Source organism: Anastrepha ludens, chromosome 5 (assembly GCF_028408465.1).
Source record: "Anastrepha ludens isolate Willacy chromosome 5, idAnaLude1.1, whole genome shotgun sequence".
NCBI lineage: Eukaryota > Metazoa > Arthropoda > Insecta > Diptera > Tephritidae > Anastrepha > Anastrepha ludens.
The window spans coordinates 11,781,242-11,803,192 of record NC_071501.1 but is presented as its reverse complement, the minus strand read 5'-3'; the positions used below and the strand labels follow the sequence as shown (position 1 = coordinate 11,803,192).

General features: G+C 36.1%; 4 protein-coding genes across 4 annotated transcripts; 3 read left to right on the top strand and 1 right to left on the bottom strand.

Annotated features, from left to right (window-relative positions):
* Positions 1–280: 280 nt before the first annotated feature.
* LOC128864026 (exosome complex component RRP41) lies at positions 281–1,252 on the top strand. The gene has a single exon (XM_054103497.1). The coding sequence runs from the start codon at positions 432–434 to the stop codon at positions 1,179–1,181; it is 750 nt and encodes a 249-aa protein (XP_053959472.1). The 5' UTR covers positions 281–431; the 3' UTR covers positions 1,182–1,252.
* Positions 1,211–2,740, bottom strand: LOC128864025 (peptide chain release factor 1). Its single transcript, XM_054103495.1, has 2 exons — positions 2,263–2,740; positions 1,211–2,201 (listed from the first exon to the last, which is right to left on the bottom strand). The coding sequence occupies exons 1-2, from the start codon at positions 2,617–2,619 to the stop codon at positions 1,272–1,274; spliced, it is 1,287 nt and encodes a 428-aa protein (XP_053959470.1). The 5' UTR covers positions 2,620–2,740; the 3' UTR covers positions 1,211–1,271.
* Positions 2,741–4,797: 2,057 nt separating this feature from the next.
* On the top strand, positions 4,798–7,316 carry LOC128864229 (uncharacterized). The gene is made up of 7 exons (XM_054103795.1): positions 4,798–4,963; positions 5,059–5,230; positions 5,425–5,567; positions 5,671–5,853; positions 5,924–6,255; positions 6,316–6,649; positions 6,765–7,316. The coding sequence occupies exons 1-7, from the start codon at positions 4,945–4,947 to the stop codon at positions 7,085–7,087; spliced, it is 1,506 nt and encodes a 501-aa protein (XP_053959770.1). The 5' UTR covers positions 4,798–4,944; the 3' UTR covers positions 7,088–7,316.
* A 3,619-nt stretch (positions 7,317–10,935) lies between these two features.
* On the top strand, positions 10,936–11,605 carry LOC128864156 (uncharacterized). The gene is made up of 2 exons (XM_054103678.1): positions 10,936–11,223; positions 11,284–11,605. Exons 1-2 carry the CDS (start codon positions 11,105–11,107, stop codon positions 11,567–11,569), a joined length of 405 nt encoding a protein of 134 aa, XP_053959653.1. The 5' UTR covers positions 10,936–11,104; the 3' UTR covers positions 11,570–11,605.
* The last annotated feature ends 10,346 nt before the right edge of the window (positions 11,606–21,951 follow it).

Sequence of the window (21,951 nt, the reverse complement as noted above, 5' to 3'; positions counted from 1 at the left end):
TTGCTCACATTTGTATATCATTTGCATAGCACAGGTAAACATTATTTAATATAAATAATAATAAAAAAAACCAAGGGAAAATGTTTCTCGCAAAACTATCTTCTGCATGTTGACATTCAGTTGCCGGGTTCTTTCGTTTGACAATATCTTAAAACAAATTGGAGAGGTCCGACCAAAGAGCTAGTAAAGAATATATGCGCTTGCAATTTTTTCTATATTTTCAGAACTTTGAGCCAAACATATAAGTTCTGTTTTTATGTTTTTGTATTTCTTCTTAATGCAACACTGCGTTTGCATTCTACCTCTTCGATCAAAACAAAAGGGGATTGACATTCTCAGAGCGACTTTTAAAATCGCGTGCATTTCATATAGGGAACAAATTCAGTTGTTTTTCTTGTGTTATTAATTAGTAATTATAAATATTTAAATAAATGTCCAGTTTTGAGTTACTTAGTGAGCAGGGATTGCGACTAGATGGTAGACGGCCGCATGAGCTTCGTTGTATTAAATGTAAGCTGGGTGTATTTGAGCAACCCGATGGCAGTGCATACTTGGAGCAAGGCAACACCAAGGTGCTTGCAGCTGTGTACGGTCCGCATCAGGCACAAATGAAAAAACTTGATCTTAATGAAGTGGTAATTAATTGTCAATATAGTATGGCGACATTTTCAACCGCAGAACGTAAGAATAGACCACGTGGCGACCGAAAATCGCAAGAAATCACACTATATCTACGACAAGCACTTTGTGCTGCGATCAAGACCGAACTATATCCACGCTCACAAATCGATGTATATGTGGAAGTTTTACAAGCAGATGGTGCAAATTATGCAGTTGCACTTAATGCCGCTACATTAGCCTTGGTGGATGCAGGTATATGCCTTAAGGAATATGTTGTGGCTTGTACGGCTTCATTAAGTAAAAATAATATACCACTTACGGATGTTTCGCATGTCGAGGAAGTTTCGGGAGGACCAACATTAACGGTCGCATCTTTGCCAACATCAAATAAAATTGCATTTATGGAAATGTCGCAACGTTTCCACCTTGACAATTTGCCAGCCGTTATGGAGCAGGCGTTGAATGGTTGTCGAGAAATACAAGCTATAATGGAAAAAGAAGTGCGAAAGCATCTGATGCAAATGGGTTCAGCTGGAGACTGGAGTAATATTGCAAAATAATTTTCTATGAATAAACATTAATTTCTAAGTGGATAAAAAAAAAATAATAAAATTTAAGATTATCAAATTTACTCTCGTGTAGGTATATTTTTAATTAACTCCACGCTCGATATCGGCACTTTTCTTGGGTAATAAATTAGATTTTGTCACTTCATTTTCTGTTTCACTCATTATAGGCTTAAAATTATTAATCAAATCGGCTAGTTTTGCGCGCCGAAATTCCCGAGCAATTTGTTGATTTAGTTTTTCCAAACTTTCCCCTCCTTCGAGAAACTCTTCTAAGTTATATACTGTCCCATTGGGAATACGGTGATCAGTAATACGATCTTGTGGAAAGTTATAGGTACGTATTTTCTCATTGCGATTTAGATTCCCCTGCTGCTGTTTCCGTGTGCGTTTTTCATTTTCTTCTTTACTCTCCAATTCTCGCTGCACCAGCTTCGCTTGTAAACGCTGTATGGCTCGTTCACGATTTTTTAATTGCGACCGTTCTGCTTGGCATTCTACTGCTAGGCCGGTGGGTAAGTGCACAACACGTACTGCCGAATCTGTGGTGTTTACATGCTGCCCGCCAGCCCCGCTTGCGCGTTTCGTTTCAATTTTCAAATCTTTTTCAGATATCTTGACATCAACATCGTCAGGTCGTGGAATTACGGTGACTGAAGCTGTACTGGTATGAATACGACCAGATCTTTCTGTTGACGGTACACGTTGAACTCTATGCACACCAGCTTCATATTGCAGCTGATTGTAAGCATCGCGAGTCTGCACAATGACATTGCCATGCCGTAAACCTCCGATATCTGTCTTCTCGTTATCAATAATTTCATAGGACCAATCACTATAATCAAAGTAATTTGTATACATGTCAAAGAGCTCGCGTGCGAAAAGCATTGCTTCTTGTCCCCCTGCTCCAGCATTTACCTCAAATATAAGTGAGTTATATGTTTGTTCCTCGGCTAGCATAAGCATCTGATTAAGAAGCTCTTCTTCAGTTTGTCGCAAAAGGTCTCCATATACCTGCAAGTTGAACACATTAGTAGAACAAATACTGTATAAAAATTTATTGGTGAAACTTTACTTCATTTTCTTCCTGCAATAATTGACGCATTTCCTCATCCTTTTCATTTTCAATATCTTCTTTGCTTGCGAGCTTCGATTTTAGTAAGCGATATTGCTCAAGTGCGGAAACAACACCGTCTAGCCGATTAAGTCGTGTTCGCGTGTGTGCTGTAGGGCTTGCTCGTAAGTTGTAGAACTCAACACGCAAACTTTCTAAATATTTTTGTGTTTTATCATCAGAAACTTTCAGTGGCTCCTTGTTGGCCAAACTGGTAGTAAGTGATAACACACGCTTCTGTTGTGATTGAGTTCCCAGTGGAACCATGCATTTGAATTTGTGCACCATTCCTCGCGTTAGTATTTTCCCCAAAAACATGATGTAATTGTCTATGTGTTAATATTAATTATTAATTTAAAATAAACTTTTGCTACAATAATATAAGCAAATATATGCTTTAGTGCGATTCTTTCATTTTTGGTTAATCTATTTACAATAAGAAACATCAGCTGATTTATCTGACAGCCAGGAGTATGAAAATAGTTGTGTTTCACAATGTGTAATTATCGCAAAAAGTGTACTGGGTGCAGCTTCACATATCTACATCAAATATTTTTTAGTTTGAAAAAATATTCAACTAATCTCTAGAAATTATAATAGGTATTTAAAACGAGGTACATAAGTAGGTACATTTAATACAAAAGATTATTGAGATTATTAGAAGAGAACACAAATGAGAGCGTGAAAAACCGAGAGAGCTGCTAAGAAAAACAACTCCTCATAAAGATATCTACCGTTCGGAGTTAACATCAAGACGCGCGCCAAATTGTAAGCGCTAATTATTTTTATTTTTATTTTTATTTTACAAACTATCACATTTTTGTGTTTTCATACCCAAATCACTTGCTAGGAAAGGAAAGTAGGGTGAGTAAAGTGGAATTTCATTTCTACCAAGTTGCAAGAATTTTAAGTGTAATAATTTTTCTGTAAATACAACATTTCAACAAAATATATACTTACCTTTTGAGAAAAGATATATTATAAGCATATTTCTAAACATTCTTGCGTAATGGTACAGAGACCTCCAATGTGGCAAAATTGAGTGCAGTAGAGCCCAAGTAGTAGGTGGTAAGCTTGTATTTTCAAAAAAGAAGCTATCTAACAGCATAGACAGACGGTGATGCTAATCGGAATTAACGACTTAATGCCGAATTTTCTCAGGAATTAAGTGTAACTAATCCGGATCGACTACTAGACTTAATTCCTATAGTTTAAGTGATTTAGGGGAATTTTCCTGGGCCTTACTGCCGAAAACGACAGTTAATAACTATTGTGAATGAAAAATAATCAAAGTTTTATTAGGCAATGCTAGTTTGCACTAACATAATCGGCATTAAATAAAACGTTTTAATATTTGAACCAGTTATTTAAGATTTTTTTTAACAAGTAAATATTTTTTAGTATCAGTTCAGCCAATATCCGTATTTCTTGGCTGCGGGTCAATGAGCTATTCATTAATTAGCGTACCAACCGTTTGTCACACTACAATTCTAATCAGATTAACTATCCCGGTAAGTCGGATCAACGCCACCGCCTGCCAATGCTATAAAAGTTTAAATTTTTGACTGGTACCTAATATGAAAATGAAGTATTCCAAACTTTCAACTTCCTTTTCTATCACTTAATAGACACTAGTGACGTTTCTGTATGATTTATACAATTATAAATATAAAGAACACTCCATTACATTTACTCGTAAAAGTTTACTGTAATTAGATTTCTAGTGTTTTCTTAAAAAAAAAATGTCAATTCATTGTACAACAACATTACGAAAATATTGTCATACGCCCTTCGAAATGTTGCATATTTCATAAGAGAGTATAACAAGAAAAATTCAACACTTCCACAGATTATATAATTATATATGGTGAGTACAACAAAATCCCTTTTTCTTCTTCTTCTTCAGGGCTTAAGCCTTCGTGCAATAAAATTAGCTGATTTATTTCCATTTTTATAACAATTAAACCGCGAATGAGTTGGTGCGTGACTACCATTCGAAATTCAGAGAGAACGTAGGTTCGAATATTGGTGAAACATTAATATGAAGAAAACCATTTTTCTAAAGCGGTAGCCCCTCGGCAGGCAATGGCAAACCTCTGAGTGTATTTCTGCAATGAAAAAGCTCGTCATTAAAAATATCTGCCGTTCGGAGTCGGCTTGAAACTGTAGGTTTCCCCATTTGTGGAACAACATCAAGACGCCCGCCACAAATAGGAGGAGGAGCTCGACCAAACACCCAGAAAGGGTCTACGCGCCAATTATATAAATATATATATATACATACTCAAACTGTTTATATATAATATAAATACATATATATTGTTTCGATGATCTTGAGTAAGCAGATATGATAATTTGCATATTATGATGTATACGATCAGTCACTATTTTTATTCATTAGCTATTATCTATTAGCTATTTTTATTCGACTCTAGTTTTGAATATGAAAAAGTACTGTATGGCAATGTCTCTGCACTTTTTTTTTGACGTCTCCAAAATGACGTTTTCAGTGGTAAAACTTTAATGGCTGCCGTTCAGCAAACGGAAAATTATTTTTAGCTTGTGAAAGATTTTTTTGGGAAAAGTAAAAGGAATTGATATAACGAATTTTTATAAATAAATGTATCTGTAAGGGTCGCAAATATGGCCAACGCAGCTGCAGGTGTGTATAAAGTTCTTGTGGCCATCAGTTGAGAGGTCGAAGAGCATTTCAGTTTTGTTTATAGTTTTCGGTATAAATGAAAATTATTTCAACAGCACAATGGGTGAAATTTTTCAATGCGTCTGGTATACCTTCTCCGGCGGCAGCCAGCTACGCGCACATATTTGTGGAGAATCGCATACAGAACGACATGCTAATGGATCTCAATAAAGAATATCTGCGAGAAATGGGTATAACACCAATGGGCGATATAATCGCAATATTAAGGTTAGTTTGATATAGAACTAACAACTATGGAGGTCAAGTCCACGGTAGCACGACTATCTGGAATTGAAACCAGTCTAGAGCTATCAACCCAGCAGCGTCAGGAAATTGCTTGGGGCGACGCTGTTATAACAACAATAACAATAGCTAGAAAATTATATGATATTCTGTGACATTACTTTTGCAATTAATTTTAGACATGCCAAAAATGTCAGTGATCAAACTGCTCGAGAAAAAGTACTCACCAATTCTGAAGTGTGTGTACCAATCGCGGCTGTACCAGCAAATCCTCATTTATCACATGAGCGCCCCTCTACGACTACCAAAGTAAAACCAAAGTGTGAGTATGAATAAATTTTCTCGTGCTATTTCAGATTGTTCAGTTTATTTAGACATATATTTGAAAAACTAAAAATTGAAACAATATTTCACATTTAATATAGCGGCACTAGTAACATCGAGCAGCGGCAGCAATAGAGTTTTCGTCAAGACCTCCGAAGATTTTGAATCATCACTTCCAAAACAAGCGCGGCGTGTTTTACCTGAGCATGAAGGCAAATATAAAATAAAGCTTCCCACCGGCAGTACGAAACGCAGTAGTGAAATACTTGCAACAAAAGAAAAGTGTGAGTGTTCATCTTGTTTTATGTTGTATCGCTTGTGTTATGTTATAGCGAAGTAATTACATTCTTGTAGTGTATTCAGAACGTGAAAGTATGCAACGCTCGCATGTCTTCGAACGTCTAGCCAAGAACTCTGCCTCAACTATAGATTTGGCTAATGATGATACAGATGAGGGTGAAATAAGCAGTAAGAGTAGCTGCTGCAGCAACAGTGACAATCTTGAAGGTACTACCGTACGTAACGTGCGAGTACGAATTACTGGTGTTGGTGGAAAAGATGTCAAAACAACAAACAGTTCATCCATATTTTCGCGTTTGGGTGGGAAAACTCAAGTAGATGCAGATGATGATCTCATCATAGCGAAACATATTAAGCCCATACTGAAAAATGCATCGAAAACAACAGTAAGTAGAATAGTTTAAAATAAAAACAAAGCTGCTTGGCTAAATGAAGCTTCATTTTAGAATCGTTCTGCAATTATTAAGGCTAAGACTGTCGCCTCAAATATATCACCAGTGCGCATACATACACAAAAGCAAAAGGTTATACTAGTGAAGAAAGTGCCATTGAAGACCAACGAAAGTGATGACAATGATAATGATTCAATGAATAGTGCTAATGATATGGATATGGATGACATTGTCACCAGTTCAAATGCTGTGAGCAGCAGTGAGAAAATTGTCAAATTCGCGTCTACGGCAGAGGTGCATGAAATAGCTCCGGAGCCTCGCTTTAAGTCAGCTGGCGGCACACATCACGGAAAAGCTCCAGGCGGCGTTAAGTCCAGATTGGGTTTAAGTGAGTTAAAAGAAATTGAATTTAATTATTGAAAGGGCCAGAAGTCTCTTAAAAATTGTTAAGTTTAATAAATGCATATGTCACTATTTAAATTGTATGTTACTTCTATTAATAGACACAATCTTGCACACCACGAAGAAAGCTTACAATTTAAAGGCTGCCAGCAATATCAGTCCCAAATCACGCGTTAGTCCAGTTAAAATCAAATCTATTCGATTAAAGTCCGACGAGATTATGATGCGCCAAGAAATACCAGTACATCGTCGCTTGGGTGGTGGAAGCAATATGAACAACACTTCAATGCAAGGAAAGTCTGTGTCATCACTTTCAAAGCGCATCAGCAAAGTGAATATTTCGAGGAATTCACCGGCAATGCAAAGGAAGCAACAACAAAAAAATTCTGGATCAGTTTTCGATCGTTTGGGATTTAATAGTTAAGCTAATATTTTTATAAACGACTAATTTACAATTTTTTATGGTGTGTTAAGAAATTTTTTTGAGTTTCACATAATTCTAAATAAATTCAAATCAAGAAGAACGCAGTAATATGATTACATTATAAATAAATAACTCTAAGTATAAGAACATAAAACATAAACACACTTTCATTAATTTATAGTTTTGCCGTAATTTGTGAAATTAAATTTAAATAAAAAAAAAATACGTACATTGCAATTTTAGTGGTGACTGGGTCGTTTTGCTGGAACTAACAATACAAGTATATTATTGGCCCCTATTATGAGCGGTGCAACCTTGTCGAAAATTTCGTTGCATACCGAATTTAGAGTCGAATGCAATTTTGCTTTCGATTGTGTAGCGTATTGTGGGAAAAGTTGTTAAAATGTAAGTTGTTTGCGACTATTCATTGTTTTATAGTAACCAAATAATAAAAATATACTAATTTTGTTAATTTTATGCAAGTCGAAAGTCGTGAGTACCAAACAGCACTTAGAAAGGCTAGTTGCATTAATGGAAGAGAATCCACAATTCGCAAAAGGGATTTGCACCAAAGTTCAAGCAGCAAAAAAATGGGAGGAATTTACAACGGAGTTGAATTGCTTAGGACCACCAGTTAGAACGGCAGCAAAATGGATTAAGGTTAATAATGGTTTTTTTGTGATGTTTATAGAAATACATTTTTATTTTCCCTTGGCAGGTATGGGCTGATATACGTAGAGGAACTAAAATACATATTTTTTTTGAATGACGAATAATTGAATAAAGAAAATTTATAACAAAAATAAAACAGAAACTGTGGCGTAAAGGTTTCTATTTAATACTTTTTAGATTTTTCTATAATATTCTAAGAATTTCATTTCTTATGTTTTCTGCTTCTCCGTTATTTGACTCCACTTCAATATCTTCAGCTTCATCGTTGAGGGTCTCATCGGATAACTCTTCATCCGGAAGTTGAACATTATAAAACAAGCAAATGTTGTGCAAAGCTGCACACAAATTAATAATTTGTGTTGCTTTTTTTGGAGAATAGTGAAGAGCTCATGGCACGGGTGCACTGCTGCAACTGGTTTTCTGTACTGGACAGTAGGTTCATAAACGCCTCTTTAGATAATCTAAAGTTCTTTAAAAAACTGTAAGGAAATTTCTGTAATATTAAGTACGTCAACACATTTTGAAAATACTAAACTTGCTCAGTGGAAGCCATTTCTAGGGGGTTGAATGCGACCCTCAGCTGATTACTACTTCGAGCTAGTTCCACTAATCTTTCATCGTCTGATGAATCGTCGAACCACAACTCCGTTGTACTCATTTTCACAAAAATACTTTTTTTAACTTTTAAAAATATTGTTAGCAAAGAATTTCAACACAATCGGTTTTTCTTTTACTTTGATTTGCTGTATCAGCTGAGAAAAAATTATCTATTGTAAATGCGTCTAGCGATCGAAATTCACAATAGTCCTATTCTTCAACGAATGATCACCATGATACCAAATGAAAATTCGTTCGATCAGCACTTTCGACTATAGTCGAAGATCGAATGTTGCTCATAATAAGGGCCATTATTGTTTTTATTATAATTACTTATCGTTTAATTTAACCGCTTAACTATTTTGAACAAAGAGCGCTCGCGTGCGGTGGACATACATATGTATGTATGTATGTACTCGAACGCACCAACCCGAGTGCTGCTTGCAAGTTTCGACATGTTTGTATTAAATGCGACACATGAACGAATTGTGCTTGCCGATCGCTACTTGACATTTGCACCGGCTTCTGTGTATGGTTTTTTTTCTTATTTTTTATTATATATTATGTAATATATTATTCTGATTTATTTTATAAAGTCGAAATTTGGGTTGGTTTACGTTTGGAGCCATGTTTTTATATATACAAAATCAACTTAATAATTTTTATTAGTTATTTTATTTATATTTCATAAATGTAATGGAAGTGGAATATCGAATATCCGGAGTCGGTTTAAAACTATACGTCCCACCATTTGTGGAAAAACAAAAAGGGGCACACTAATAGGAGGATATGCTCGGCCAAATACCCGACAAAGGGTATAAATAATACAACTATTTTTTGATATATTTTTAATTGTTTTTATTTTTAAACAATACATACATATACACTTTTTAAATACAAAATAAAAAAAAATTGATGGTTTTGACTAAATTTTTGGTAAACACATAAATCCGAGCGTCAAGTGATTAATCACCTTAAGCACTTCCCACTATGCATTGTTTTATATTTCGGCGGTTTTCACATCTTCATGCCCACCTCGTCGAATATGCTTAATCTAATCTCAAACCGTATCCAGGCATCGGGAGGATTTGTCGTTCTATGTTTACCCTGATGCTTTGAGAACGATGACCAAGAGCACCCCATAATCTAGGGTGTTATGTGTCACCCTGTTAATTGGATGATTTGCAGCTAGGCGGTTAATTCGGCTGTCTTAGAACGGAGTCTCCTCGACACTGGACCGTATTGAGGAGTAAAGGTGGCCTTACCGTGGGAAGGGGCGCTTGCGAGCCAAAGAGATTCCCTATAAATTTAGAGTCTACTGGACAGTCTTTGACGGGATAAAAATCCGGGTCGTTCCGGTTTTGTAAATAGCATTTTATATTCGTGGTTAGCCACATTACAGTCATGGAACTGCCAAAGAATAAGTACATATCGTTTTTTAGTGGTGGCAGATGGCGCGCGGAAAGAGGTGCTCTGAGAAAGCAGATTGGCGACAGCGTGCCGAGTAACATAATCAGCAAAATGCTCGAGCGCGAGGACAGCTGGAACGCGGTAAAGAGATACATCGAGGACGTACTGCGGGAAAAAAGATAGACCTCGAACAAAGCGAAGCCGCACAGATAGAGACACAAGAAGACGAGCCTTTAGCATGAAAGCTGGCTACAAATATGGTGGACCAGACGTGGGTGAATAGAATTGGTCCTTTATGGATGCCGCTCTGGGCCTTCCCGAAGTAACGCAGAAAGTAGTCCCGGGAAGAGTGTCTCCTCAGAAGGAGAGGAGAGAATGTTTTAGTGGCCACACCACACGACGCAGTAGACGACGGTCGTTGAAAGTGCGAAGGCATTTTCTGCTGGTACGAAACTCTACAAAGCCGTAGAGTAGGAAAAATGATTATAAATGCATTAAAGAGTCAAAAGGCAGTGGAGAAAGTAGACCGAAAGATGTACTTGTGAACAGGTCATTAAAGAAGTACTTGTAAATAGCACTGAGGATAATGGATGGGCGTATACCGGAAGGTCGCAGCGAAAACTTGTAAATTCGCATAGAAAGTAATAAAGGTTGGTTAAGTTTAAAGGGCCGGTGTTGATTTTGAATAAAAACAATTTTTTTTTAGGAAATTATTTTCATTTCTCTTTATTATGATAATATTGGTACGGCTCAATTACGTATGGATCAAAATATCGGCCAAATGGCCGCCCCCGGCCTCGGGGGCACACCTCCATTCGATGGTACAAATTTTCGATGACGCTGAGGCATAATTGAGGTTCTATGCCGTTAATGTGCCGAATTATCTCATCCTTTAGCTCTTGAATTATTGTTGGCTTATCGACGTACACCTTTCCTTTCAAATAACCCCAAAGAAAGAAGTCCAACGGTGTCGTTGACGTTTATGTGACGTTTAGCCACCCTTTATCATAAAAAAGTTGTGTGCAAAATTTCAGGGAGATTGGTCAGTAACTTCTCGAGTTGTCGTGTAAGCCAATTCGAAAAATATAGGCCCCTATTATGAGCAACATTCGATCTTCGACTGTAGTCGAAAGTTCTGATCGAACGAATTTTCATTTGGTATTATGGTGCTCATTCGTTGAAGAATATGACTATTGTGAATTTCGATCGCTCGACGCATTTACAATAGATAATTTTTTCTCAGCTGATACAGCAAATCAAAATAAAAGAAAAACCGATTGTGTTGAAATTCTTTGCTAACATTATTTTTAAAAGGTAAAAAAAGTATTTTTTGTGAAAATGAGTACAACGGAGTTGTGGTTCGACGATTCATCGGACGATGAAAGATTAGTGGAACTAGCTAGAAGTAGAAAACAGTTGAGGGACGCATCCAACCACCTAGAAATGGCTTCCACTGAGTAAATTTAGAATTTTCAAAATGTGTTGAGGTACTTAATATTACAGAAATTTCCTTACAGATTTTTAAAGAACTTTAGATTATCTAAAGAGCCGTTTGTGAACCTACTGTCCAGTACAGAAAACCAGTTGCAGCAGTGCACCCGAGCCAAATTGATTCCAAATATTTTAAAGCTAGCCACAGTTCTGCGAGTTTGTGCTCAGGGATCGTACCAATTGAGTATTGGTAATGAAGGTATGCTAGGACTTGCTCAACCCATGGTGTACGATGATGCTGAAGATATTGAAGTGGAGTCAAATAACGGAGAATTAGAAAACATAAGAAATGAAATTTTGAGAATATTATAGAAAAATCTAAAAAGTATTAAATAGAAACCTTTACACCACAGTTTCTGTTTTATTTTTGTTATAAATTTTCTTTATTCAATTATTCGTCATTCGAAAAAAATATGAAAATGTATTTCTATAAACATCACAAAAAAAAAAACCATTATTAAGCTTAATCCATTTTGCTGCCGTTCTCACTGGTGGTCCCAAGCAATTCAGCTCCGTTGTAAATTCCTCCCATTTTTTTGCTGCTTGAAGTTTGGTGCAAATCCCTTTTGCGAATTGTGGATTCGCCTTTCTAATTGTTGTTTGGTACTCACGACTTTCGCCCTGCATAATATTAACAAAATTAGTATATATTTATTATTTGGTTACTATAAAACCATAAATAATCGCAAACAACTTACACTTTAACAAGTTTTCCCACTATACGCTACACGATCGAAAGCAAAATTGCATTCGACTCTAAATTCGGTAAACAACGAAAATTTCGATAGGGTTGCACCGCTCATAATACCAAATTGACATTCGATTTTCGATCTTCGACAACCAGCGAATATCGAAGATCGAATACAACTCATAATAGGGGCCATAGTTTTGAGAAAAAAACGCGTCTAAAGTTCGAATACAACGTAACTGTACCTCTCCCAGCGCTTGAACGCAAAGAATAGAGTCGTCATGGTTGGCGATCTATAATATAAGAAATACTTAAATTTACGTTCGTTTATTAACATTTTATGAAAAAAAAATTTGTTTCGAAATTTTACAGGTATCTGCCCCCTTAATGCAGTGATAGGACTAATTAGCGACGACTCTTTTCTTGATCAATTGCAATACGGTGATAATTTAAACCAAATAGCCAAGCAGTTTTCTTGGGTCGAAATAATGTCTGTATAATATGTTAGGTTAGGTTAGGTAACCTGGCTGATCTGTAAAAAAAAATCTTATTTAGACCTCTAGGGCCCATTGTGTTGCCAGTGCTGAATATTTGGAGTTCAAGATATCAACTAGTCTTAACAAACCGTTCTGCCTTCTGCCAGCAATATCCTTCAAGGATGAAAAATATGTTGATCCCAGGCACATTTATCGAGTCCTACAAAGAGCAGGGCAGTAGCAAAGTAGGTGCTCCAAAGTCTGTATAGTGGAAAATCGACCAATTTAACATATTGATCAGTCAAATATGAGCCAGAGTTCGCATTGTTATGGGGAAGAAAGACTCTTAGCTGGTGCTGCTTTTGCAAATTGAAATGCTGGCGATAATGACTTTTGAGACATACCAAAATATATTTCTGAATTTAGTCTAAGATTGTACAATATTTATACATAGGAGTACCACACAGAAGATTTCACTATCGCCTGAAACGGCATTGTTCGCTTTGCACAGAAAAATTAATAAACGGGAGAGTGTAAACAATTTGAAAGCGATAGCGGGAGATACGTAGATCTGTTTACTATTCATGCTTCAGCAGATAGTTTCGGACTTTAAACAGCTGTATTTTCAATAAAATTCGTTAATCTTAAATGTATTTATAATCGCGTAAGAGATTTCGCTACTTCGCAGATATTGTAATTGCATGCAAAAGGTTAGCATACAAATTATCTACTCTTCAAAGGCGAGTTGCATTGTATACACATTTACATATATGTATGGGCTCACCAGGAAAGTCGTTCTAGATGCTTAAGGCGTTATTATAATATATACTTACTTTTGGCTATATCATACCCAACAGCATCCAGGTGCTGCGTGCTTATCTTAAGCCCGTGTGGCAGATACCACAGCAACACCAGTCACTATTAAGCGAGTTTTGCCACATGCGTTAAGTATTATCATCATCCGCCGCGTAGTTATACATATATCGAGGATTAGAGCGCCGTCACTATCGCAGTCACATCCGTTTCTTTTCTTCGTTCGCTGTCACAGTCATTGTCATCTCTTGCAAATCTTGCATACAGCCGCAGCTGTAATCACTAGGTTTGTTAATGAAGCAAATAATTTGTAGCAATTGTTATACAAACTATCCATTTTTGGTGACCATGTATCCAAAAATTTTGCATAGTAGGGGATAGTGAGAGATCAAAATGACATTTCATTTTGAGGAGAAGCTGCAAGTTTTTACTTGTAAGAATTTGCAAGTGAGAAAAACAGCAGCAGATCGCAAAGTAAAACTAAACACGAATGCAAATTTTTGAAAGTTTTAAATTTAAATAAAAATAGTTTTGAAAATGGAGAATGTAAGTAAATACATTTTAGGAAGCAATTTATAAAGTATCCAGTCACAGTTGCTGCAGTATTTAATACGCAGTAGCTCAACTGAAAAAAATTTTAAATTTTGTGATTCTCCCGCCCTTAATTTAATCAGTTGTTCATAAAACTTGTAAATTGTTACTGATTTTCGGTGTACTTTTTGGTTTTTTGTATACTTTTTTTGATGTTTTCTCTTTTAGAGCGAATTCTTGGAAATAAAGTTACTGGCAAGTTACTGGATCATTTTTACATGAACAGACCTACTATGTATGTATGTATTGTACAATTCTGCGTCACTACGCTGCCAGCATGTTGACCACGATTGGTTAAATATGAATGGATAAATCAGTGTACATATGTATATGTATGTAAATGGTGGCTAAGTTTCAAGGGCCGGTGTTGATTTTGAATAAAATACTATTTTTTTAGGAAATTATTATCATTTCTCCTTATTATGATAATATTGGTATGGCTCAATTACGCATAGAACAAAATATCGGCCGAATGTCCACCGCGGCCTCGGCGGCACACCTCCATCCGATGGTACAAATTTTCGATGACGCTGAAGCATAATTGAGGCTCTATGCCTTTAATGTGCCGAACTATTTCGTCCTTTAGCTCTTGAATTGCTGCTGGCTTACCGGCGTACAGCTTTCCTTTCAAATAACCCTAAAGAAAGAAGTCCAATGGTGTCAAATCACATGCTCTTGGCGGCCAATTGACATCGCCGCGACGTGAGGTTATTCGGCCATCAAATTTTTCGTGCAAAAGAGCCATTGTTTCGTTAGCTGTGTGACAAGTGGCACCGTCTTGTTGAAACCACATATCGTCCACATCCATATCTTCCAATTCGGGCCATAAAAAGTTCGTTATCATCTCACGATAGCGAACACTATTCACAGTAACTGCCTGACCGGCCTAATTTTGGAAAAAAATACGGCCCAATGATGCCGCCGGCCCATAAACCGCACCAAACAGTCACTCTTTGTGGGTGCATTGGCTTTTCGGCAATCACTCTTGGATTATCATTCGTCCAAATGCGGCAATTCTGCTTATTGACGAATCCACTGAGGTGAAAATGTGTCTCATCACTTGCCATTTTTGCCACCATTCTGACCATTGACGCCGCTTGAAATGGTCAAGAGGCTTTAGTTCTTGAGTCAATTGCACCTTGTAAGCGTGTAAATACAAGTCTTTATGCATAATGTTCGTGAGAGGTGCAATTGTTGGGCACGACGACGAGTTGAGGTGGACGGCTCTTCAACCACACTATTGCGAACAGCAGCAATATTTTCTGCAGTACGAGCTACACGAGCAAGCATTCGTGTTTTCACATCTCCTACAGACCCGGTTTGCTCAAACTTTTGCACAATTTTTCCGATTGTACGCACATTTGGACGATAAAATTGACCGAAGAAATCACGAAGTGCGCGATATGCATTTTGATTTGAACGCCCGTTTTCCTAATAAGCCTGAATAACTTTAACGCGTTGCTCGATTGTGTATCTTTCCATGGATCAAATTGAGTTAGTCTGAAATTGAAAAATGTCAAATGAAATGCAGAAAAAAACTTGACGTTTAGGTGTGGCTCACATTCAACATCCCGCCTTTGAAATTTAACTAATTTTACTAATTATAATTATTGGTGCATAATTATACTAAAATAATATAAAAATATTAGGAAAGCGATATAAATGTATAAGTAGTACATATACAGTGTTGGTCAAAACTATAGTACCTCCTAGTGTATTATTACCGATTGCTGATTTTCTCAAAACAATGAGATCAGAAAACAAATTTTGTTTGCATTTTATTTTTGTTTATATATTCACTTTTACTAAAACAACATACTTGTGGCCAATTCCTTTTTTATTTCAAAAGTTTAACATACCTGTAAAATCGTTCTAGTCTAACCTTTTTAATTTATTTTTTTAGCCGTCCGCCAACTGTAGAACCCTGCTTCAACTGCTCGTCTTCTAATAGTTCGTTTTCTACGTATGTATATGCGAATGTATGTGCATAATTCTGTAGCTGTATTGAGAGAGATCCGAAAGCTAAATTGCACTACCAGCGAAGGGATAGTGGAATATGATCAACCACAGATAAATAAATGATAGTAAATAATAGCATAGAATCGCGATCACTGGAGTTTTGGCCAACGATCATATGTATATGTAGATGTAGGCGGTGGGCTGAAAAGGCGGGTAGAAAGGCAAATCATCACGACGGGAGATGAAGTAAAAGCTCGTATACACGACGCAGCGAATCAAGTGACGTGTCGCTTTGTCTTCGCCTCAGCGCTAAGCAAGCGTACGGTACACGAACATACTATACATACGCATACTTATGCACATATGTATATTCATTCTAGACTCTAGAGTTTCTATCAAACGGTAGAGCGCGTTGACGATTGAATCGGACAAATACTTTTCGATTTATGCAACAATTAGCAAAGGGCGCTCGGGTGCTCAGGAGCAAATCGATATTTTGGATACTGCTATGACGGCTGAAGAACTATTATATGGCCCAGGATTAGATCACACAGCGTAAATAATTAAATTATTCGTATAACTCTACATAAATCGATAGCAAAACTTTAAATGCGTTTTTCTCAAAACTATGTTTTTGAACTGGTGATCACTGTAACTTAAAAACCGCTTGGTAGATTTCAATACAATTTATACTGCTTTTCAAAAACATAAAAAACTTGTGCGTGATCGAAGGCTTTTTTTTCAAAAACTTCGATTTTTTTTTAAACAATTATTTTCGGGGTTTTCTCGAAAATTTGAAAAATATTTCCAGAGGCCGCCATATTGTTAATTTTGAAAAAAAAGCTTCGATCAGGCACAAGATTATCTATTAATAAAATTAATTTCTCTTGTCCAATTGATTTTAGATGAACCTCCAAGGACTTGTGATGATCACCGCAAGAGACTTCTGGAGAAACGGGCTCCACACAAACAGCGATAACTTTTAACGTTATTATTTTTTTTGAAATTTTGCTAAATATAGCAATATCTAAAATAAATAAAAAAATCATCATTTTTTCGTGCCTCTAACTACCCCTAACCCTTGAAGTTACTTATTCGCTACTTCGATACCACACGATAATATAGGGTTTTTCAGTAAGAGCGCTTCAACTTTTGAACTTTTTTGAATAAAACACAAACGGTTTGACTTTTTTAATTAATTTTTTTTATTATCGAGTTTGAACATATACATTTAAGTATGAAATTCGATTTCTTTTGCATGACCACCGCGTGCACGTTTTACGAAGTCCAATCGTTGAACCCAATTTTCGACCACTCTTTTGCATAAATCGGCCGAAATTCCAGCAATTTCGCGTTCAATATTGGCTCTGAGCTCACAAATCGTCACCGGCTTGTTACTGTAGACCAATGACTTCACATAACCCCAAAACGGGACGGCTTGTTAAATGGACCGTAAAATGGCCGTAATGCTCTTAAAGTAGCAGCAACAGAACGATTATTTTCATAAAAAATTTGCACGATTTGCAATCGTTGCTCAAGTGTGTAGCGTTCCATGATGAAATGTATACTAATGAAGTTTACAAATGACAAGCGAAAAATAAAAAATATTGCGTCGTTCGCCCTCTCTATCGGAAAAAAGTTGAAGCGCACCTATTGAACAACTCTAAAAATGCTGGCTGGGTAGGTAGGCGCATGTATGCAGTTGTAGAGCAAAATGCGTTTGTACCTGAACAGGTACACAGGTGCACCCAAGGCGAATTGAGTACCCTAGGCGTCGCTTTCAAGTAACTGCCCTTCTTTTTGTTTGTTTATGCTGAAAACACTGAACACCGTAAACGCAATCCTTACTCAGCTGTTCCGATCAAACTAATGAGAACCCCATGTAAATGAAAAGTTCCTCTCTTCCGTATCGTAGTACCGTAGATTTTATTTCACGATTGTTAAAAAAATCCCTTAATATCGACGCAGCTGATTGCTCTCTCACCACACAGTGCTGCCAAGCAATACATTTCGAAATCATTTACAAAATAAACTTAGAAAAATGATAATTTTTGTTAAAATAGCTTAAAAATACTGTTGAATAATGTTAATTATAGATAAATGAACTATTTGCATTTGCTGGTTTTCGGCTTTGGTTTATTAAACAATCAAAAATTGTAACTGACAACGCGGATGTGTGAAAAAGTGTGTAAGCAAAAATATCAAAGCAAAAACATCATCCGATGTATTGTGTAAATATGTATGTAATTAAAGGAACGCAGTTGTTCTCGGGGGTGAGTTTTTGTGCACGGTAAGGGACTGCGGTAAGGGATTCCGTGCGGTGTTCACTGTTTTCAGCATTATTCATAGGCTCGTACGACACAGCGAATTCGGCTGGAAAGATAAGAAAAAATAATTACATTCTGTATTTTTAACGAATATTAGAAATTCAATGGTGACCGCTCATGAATGAAAAAAACAATTCAGGTAGTCCATTCGCGATCACTCACAAAAGCTCATACCGAACGAATTTCAAAGACGCTTTATGACAGATGTTGTTTTGCGCTTGGATTGGTTATGAGTTTTGTTATACAGGATGTACAAGTATATGCACTTGTGCTCACTAATTAATTCACCTCATATTTTAACAATATTCGCTATATTTTTCATGATTTTTAAATTTTTTTTTTGATAAAAATCGTATGAATCAAAATACCAATTTTTTTTCAAATACTATAAGGTGAAGGTGAAAATAGCAAAATTAAGAAAAACATTTTTGTAATAGCGGTCGCCCCTCGGCAGGTAATGGCAAACCTATAGGTATTTCTGCCATGAAAAAGTTCCTCATAAAAAATATCTGCCGTTCGAAACTGTAGGTCCCTCCATTTGTGTAACAACATCAAGGCGCACACCACAAATAGGAGGAGGAGCTCGGCCAAACACCCAAAAAGAGTGTACGCGGCCAATTATATATACATATATATATATATAAGGTGAAGTCCAAAATAAACATAAAAATGTTTTTGATGGCGCCATCTTTTTAATGAGTTAGTGCGTTGGAAGTTACATTCCCAGCTGACTTCCAGTGAAAGCTTGGTGACATTCGGTTCAGTGGAAGCGAAGTTATTGCGTCTAATATGTTAGTATATTTCTGTCATCGGTAAATGAGTTTCGAACAAATGACATAAATGACATTGAACATATGGGCCGCCCAAAATCAGTAATTCCCGAAAACTCCATCGAAATTGTTCGTAAATTTATCAAAAATGAACCGAAATTATTGTTGAAATTCATGGAATCGGAGTTCGATATCTCCAAAACATCGGTTTATCCCATTTTAATTAATCATTTGGGCTTGCGGAAGGTCTGTTCACGTTTCATTTCGCACAAGTTAACCGAGGACCAAAAATTGCTCAGAATTCAGCATTCGAAAGGCATCATTGTTCACCTTGTATGTATATATGTATGTATATTTTTATTCAAAATATTTGAACCACTTCACATGGAATCGCTCGGATGCATGTATATACATACGTAAAGATGCAACTTTTAAAGGAGGATACATAAACTTTACCTATAGAAGCGATTATGAGTGTGTGAGAAAGCTCAGTGTTTTCATTTCTCAAAAAAAAAAAAAAAAATGTCTGCTCAGTATACGCCGACAACACGAAAATATTGTCCTGTGAAAAAGTTGCGTACTTCATATGCGAATAGAACAAAATAAATACAAAACTTACACAAAATAAATATTTAATGTAATAGAATATGCATACATACATGCATATGTATTTAATTACAATATATGTATATAGAACATTTTATTGCATTTTTGCAACAATTAAAGTTTTCGCACAACTACTTAGACGATTTCGTGTACACAGATAAACAAAATTCGCCCTCACTTTCTGGAGAGCGTAGAAAATGTCTCACATTCGGCTGGTCAGAGCAGGTCAGAGTACAACAGCTTGAGCAAAGAATACGAAAATTCAATAGCTTTGGCACAGGGAGGCACAAATGCGACATTATCATCAGAGTTTTTACATCGCAAGCCATGTCATGGATGTTACAATACAAACTTTCCTTGATAAGCTTTATACCGCTTGCGTTAAAAATAATAAATATTCAATCTTTGAATACTCCAAGAATAAATATATTTGTTAATTTGAAAATGATCATTTTTGTCAACACACAATTCTCAGAAACGATAATATACTTATGTAAATTCTAATTGTATGACGCCATTAGGCCTTGAATATTTCAAATGTAAATAAGTTACCAAAATAAAGAGCGTTTTTCCTTATCTGTTGCTCAGTTGGTTTAGAATCAACAAAGATTAATTTCCCTTTTTGATACATGCCGATGCATTCCTGTCCTACTTAATTCGTATGCTTAAGTACGCTAGTGCATTGCCGTTACTCCATTGCTGACAAATTGAACAATTATGTGGACCTACATACATAAATAGACACACGACATAAGCGAAAGAACAAATATGTAAAATGAAATTCGAGAATAAAAAAAGCAGATTGAAACTAAGCTAAGTTGGGTGCTACACTGCACAGCAGGATAAACGTAAATACGGTGATAACACTTTCGAGCAAGAGTGTGCATGCAACTATTTACCTTTCTATGCATGTAAGTAATGCGTGATCATGCAGTGGCATCATATGTATGCAAGGCTGCAAGACATTCTCGCCATACAAAGTGCAAATAAAGATCAAGCCAACTGAGCGAATATTTGAAGAGAATATAGGTAGCTGAAGTGATCGCGCCGAAAACAAATGCGAGCGTAAACAAAATTGCCACCCACTGAGTAAGACCAATGCCGCCCCTTGGTAGCCACTGGTAAGAATGTAGTGGTAGATTTAGTGAAATAGTGTTAGTATTTGTTTCACAGCATTCATAATGAACACATTTAGTGGTTACATTTATACAATAGTGCATAAGAGTATCAGCCAAGTGGATCTTAAAGTAAAAGATAACAATGACTAATTATTTGTTTACACAATAAGGCGCACTTAGATGAGCAAAAAACGAAAGCAAATCGCCAATGACTATCTTAATACATAAATAAATAAAATAAATAATTGGCGCGTATACTTCTGTCATTTGTTTGGCCGAGCTCCTCCTCCTACTTGTGGCGTGCGTCTTGATGTTCTTCCGCAAAAGAAGCGGAGCCTACAGTATTAAGCCTTAATGCAGCCTTAAGGGGTTATATACAGTTAGAAAGCCGAAGAAAGCGAGTATTCCAGAGTTTTTTCTGAGAAAACTTTTAAATTTATTGACCTACAAATTTTTACACATATTCTGTTATTTTTTAACTATATTTTACGACTTAGTTTTAGTAAAAATATTAATTTGGAAAGGAGCTACAGCTGATCTTCGGAAGTTCTTCTCAAAAAAGACGTTTTGCGGTGAAATGAATCCTTGGAAATTTAAAACCAAACAGATTTCGTTAAAGTAATATTAAATCTAGTTACTAATAGAAGGTATAAGGAAAATAAATTTTTTTGATTAAATGGTCGTTTCTCAAAAATAAAATCGATTTTTGACCAAAATTTCGGCCTTAAATTGTTTATAAAACAAAATATTTATCGGTGAGAAAAAATATTCGATTAGTTACTAAAAATATATTTAAGAAGCTCTTGTTAAAATTTGAGACTAATTGAAAATCATTTTTCAAGCACTCTGAAACGCCTTTTCAAATTTGCGTGTAACTTCGAAAATTTTCACCGGAACGATATTAAGAAAAAAAGATATAAAAAAATCGATTTTTTGAACATTCTAACTGTATATAACCCCTTAATACATAAATAAAAAACAAACAAAAGCTCTTACCACCATTTTGGACACTCTACAGGATAATCAATTGTAAAATCCGAATAAATGATTATGATTGGCTCTAACTCTCTCTTATTGTGGAGATGCATTTTGTGCAGTGCATTGAAAAAAACAAAAAAAAAAAAAACAAAATGGAGCTGCTTCGAAGCAAATAGTGGTTGCGGCTTTTGTTTATGCAGGTACTGCCCTACAAGTGAAAAACAGCAAAACAAGTAGGCAAAGGGAAACTGGGGAAATGTAAACAAAAATAACAGCATGGCGCATTGTTATTGTTATTGTTTTCTGTACCAATGACATAATGGCAACGCTGAAGTCTCCTGTGTAGCTAAACAAAAACAAAATATCTC

Excerpts from the sequence above, each read along its gene's own strand:
- LOC128864026 (XM_054103497.1), top strand. The coding sequence starts at position 432 with ATGTCCAGTTTTGAGTTACTTAGTGAGCAGGGATTGCGACTAGATGGT.
- LOC128864025 (XM_054103495.1), bottom strand. The coding sequence starts at position 2,619 with ATGTTTTTGGGGAAAATACTAACGCGAGGAATGGTGCACAAATTCAAA. Across the intron at positions 2,202-2,262 it reads TATTGCAGGAAGAAAATGAA|GTATATGGAGACCTTTTGCG; the intron begins GTAAAGTTTCAC and ends TTCAACTTGCAG.
- LOC128864229 (XM_054103795.1), top strand. Across the intron at positions 6,256-6,315 it reads AAAATGCATCGAAAACAACA|AATCGTTCTGCAATTATTAA; the intron begins GTAAGTAGAATA and ends GCTTCATTTTAG. Across the intron at positions 6,650-6,764 it reads TAAGTCCAGATTGGGTTTAA|ACACAATCTTGCACACCACG; the intron begins GTGAGTTAAAAG and ends TTCTATTAATAG.
- LOC128864156 (XM_054103678.1), top strand. The coding sequence starts at position 11,105 with ATGAGTACAACGGAGTTGTGGTTCGACGATTCATCGGACGATGAAAGA. Across the intron at positions 11,224-11,283 it reads CTAGAAATGGCTTCCACTGA|ATTTTTAAAGAACTTTAGAT; the intron begins GTAAATTTAGAA and ends ATTTCCTTACAG.